Source organism: Cebidichthys violaceus, unplaced genomic scaffold, assembly GCF_023349555.1.
Source record: "Cebidichthys violaceus isolate CVI_PGR_0920_01 unplaced genomic scaffold, fCebVio1.0.p SCAF_9, whole genome shotgun sequence".
NCBI classification, from domain to species: Eukaryota; Metazoa; Chordata; class Actinopteri; order Perciformes; family Stichaeidae; genus Cebidichthys; species Cebidichthys violaceus.
In genome coordinates, this window is record NW_027176975.1 from 2133372 (window position 1) to 2134832 (window position 1461).

General features: G+C 46.1%; 1 protein-coding gene across 1 annotated transcript in view; it reads right to left on the reverse strand.

The window, feature by feature from the left end:
* tjp2b (tight junction protein 2b (zona occludens 2)) overlaps nt 1–403 on the reverse strand; it is a 52220-nt gene extending 51817 nt beyond the window's left edge. Inside the window, exon 1 of the mRNA XM_068704243.1 lies at nt 46–403. Within this exon, the coding sequence (XP_068560344.1) occupies nt 46–105 (60 nt within the window). The 5' untranslated portion in view covers nt 106–403. The remainder of the gene's footprint in view (nt 1–45) is intronic.
* Nucleotides 404–1461: the final 1058 nt, after the last annotated feature.

Here is a 1461-nt window from a genome sequence, read left to right on the forward strand (position 1 = left end):
ACACACACACACACACACACACACACACAGCGCCAGCTTACTTACTCCGACATTGTCGCCCTTGCTCGGGTAAGAGGCCAGCCTTCCTCCGCCTTTCACCGGCATCCCGCTGTCTCCTCGAGTCGGCCGAACGGACGCGCCCCCCCCCCCTTTTTTTCTCGTCGTCGCGGTTCAAGCTCCGCGTGGATTCCGTGCGGTAGTTCGCAGTGTTTTGCGGCTAGTTAAAATTAAACGTATCTCTCTCTCTTTTTATTTTTTGGTGACAAGCACCAAGGCCCTCCAGCTCCGCCCTCGTCGCAGCCTTGTTGCCGGAGTTCTCCTCCGGGGCGGACCAGCCCACTACAGCCAGCGGGCAGAAAGAGGGAGGTCCGTCCTCCGCGTTTCCTGTATCTCTCTCTCTCGCTCTCTCTCTCCCTCCGCGTGGGAGACGGGGCGGCTCGTGCTCCGCACCTCGCGATGCGTCCCGCAGAAACGTGCGGCGCGTGGTGGTTCCACGGTTAAACTGTGCGTCTCCACGCGGCAGCAGCATTTACTGTACACCGACTATCCGACATCGTGAACTTAATCTCAGTTATGACTATAGCTGAGATTAAGTTCACATGATCAGCTGGTTTTATTGCTCCCTAAAGTTTCCCCTTAATTTAACATATTATTGTCTCATTATTCATCGTAAATATACATATTTTATTCATTAAAATACATTGTTTGTGTGTTTATAAATGGGTGCTGGATGGTAGGAATAGACTGGGTTTGGTGTATTGATTTTTTTTTTTTTTTTTTTGCTGTTTTGAAACAATACCACACTGTGAAACTAGTACAAGTACTAATACCACACTGTCAAACAAGTACAAGTACTAATACCACACTGTGAAACAGGTAAAAGTACTAATACCACACTGTCAAACAGTGGTATTAGTCTATGACTGTGTGTGTGTGTGTGTGTGTGTGTGTGTGTGTGTGTGTGTGTGTGCGCGCACGTGCAAAAACAACTCGCTAGGCCAACCACGCTGCAGGCAGAGCCCTCCTGTCAGCGTCAGTGAGTCTACAGACAACAGTCCCACAGTCACAGAGAAGCAGCGACATCTAGCGGCCACCGGTGGAAACGCACCAACCGGAGGACGCGAGAGAGGAGAGGAACTGCCTCCTGTTCATTCATGATAGGGTTTATAGAAATAACTTTTAAATGGCTGGACACGTGATCAAAAGACTCTTTTATTTCACCTTAAACATTGTGTTATTAACAGATCTTTATGGATCTTAAATTGTTTTTTTTTTCATAGAAACAGGTTGGGGTTATTTTTAGTTTATTTAGTTTATTTAGTGTATTGCCTTGTTGTTGGTTCCCATTCATTCCCACCATTGCTAGTTGTGTTTTGTGATTTTGTGATTTTATTAGGAACTGTAATACGACATCATGAGCTCTTATTCTTTTTATTTTCTCTGTTTGATATCAGTTCTTTG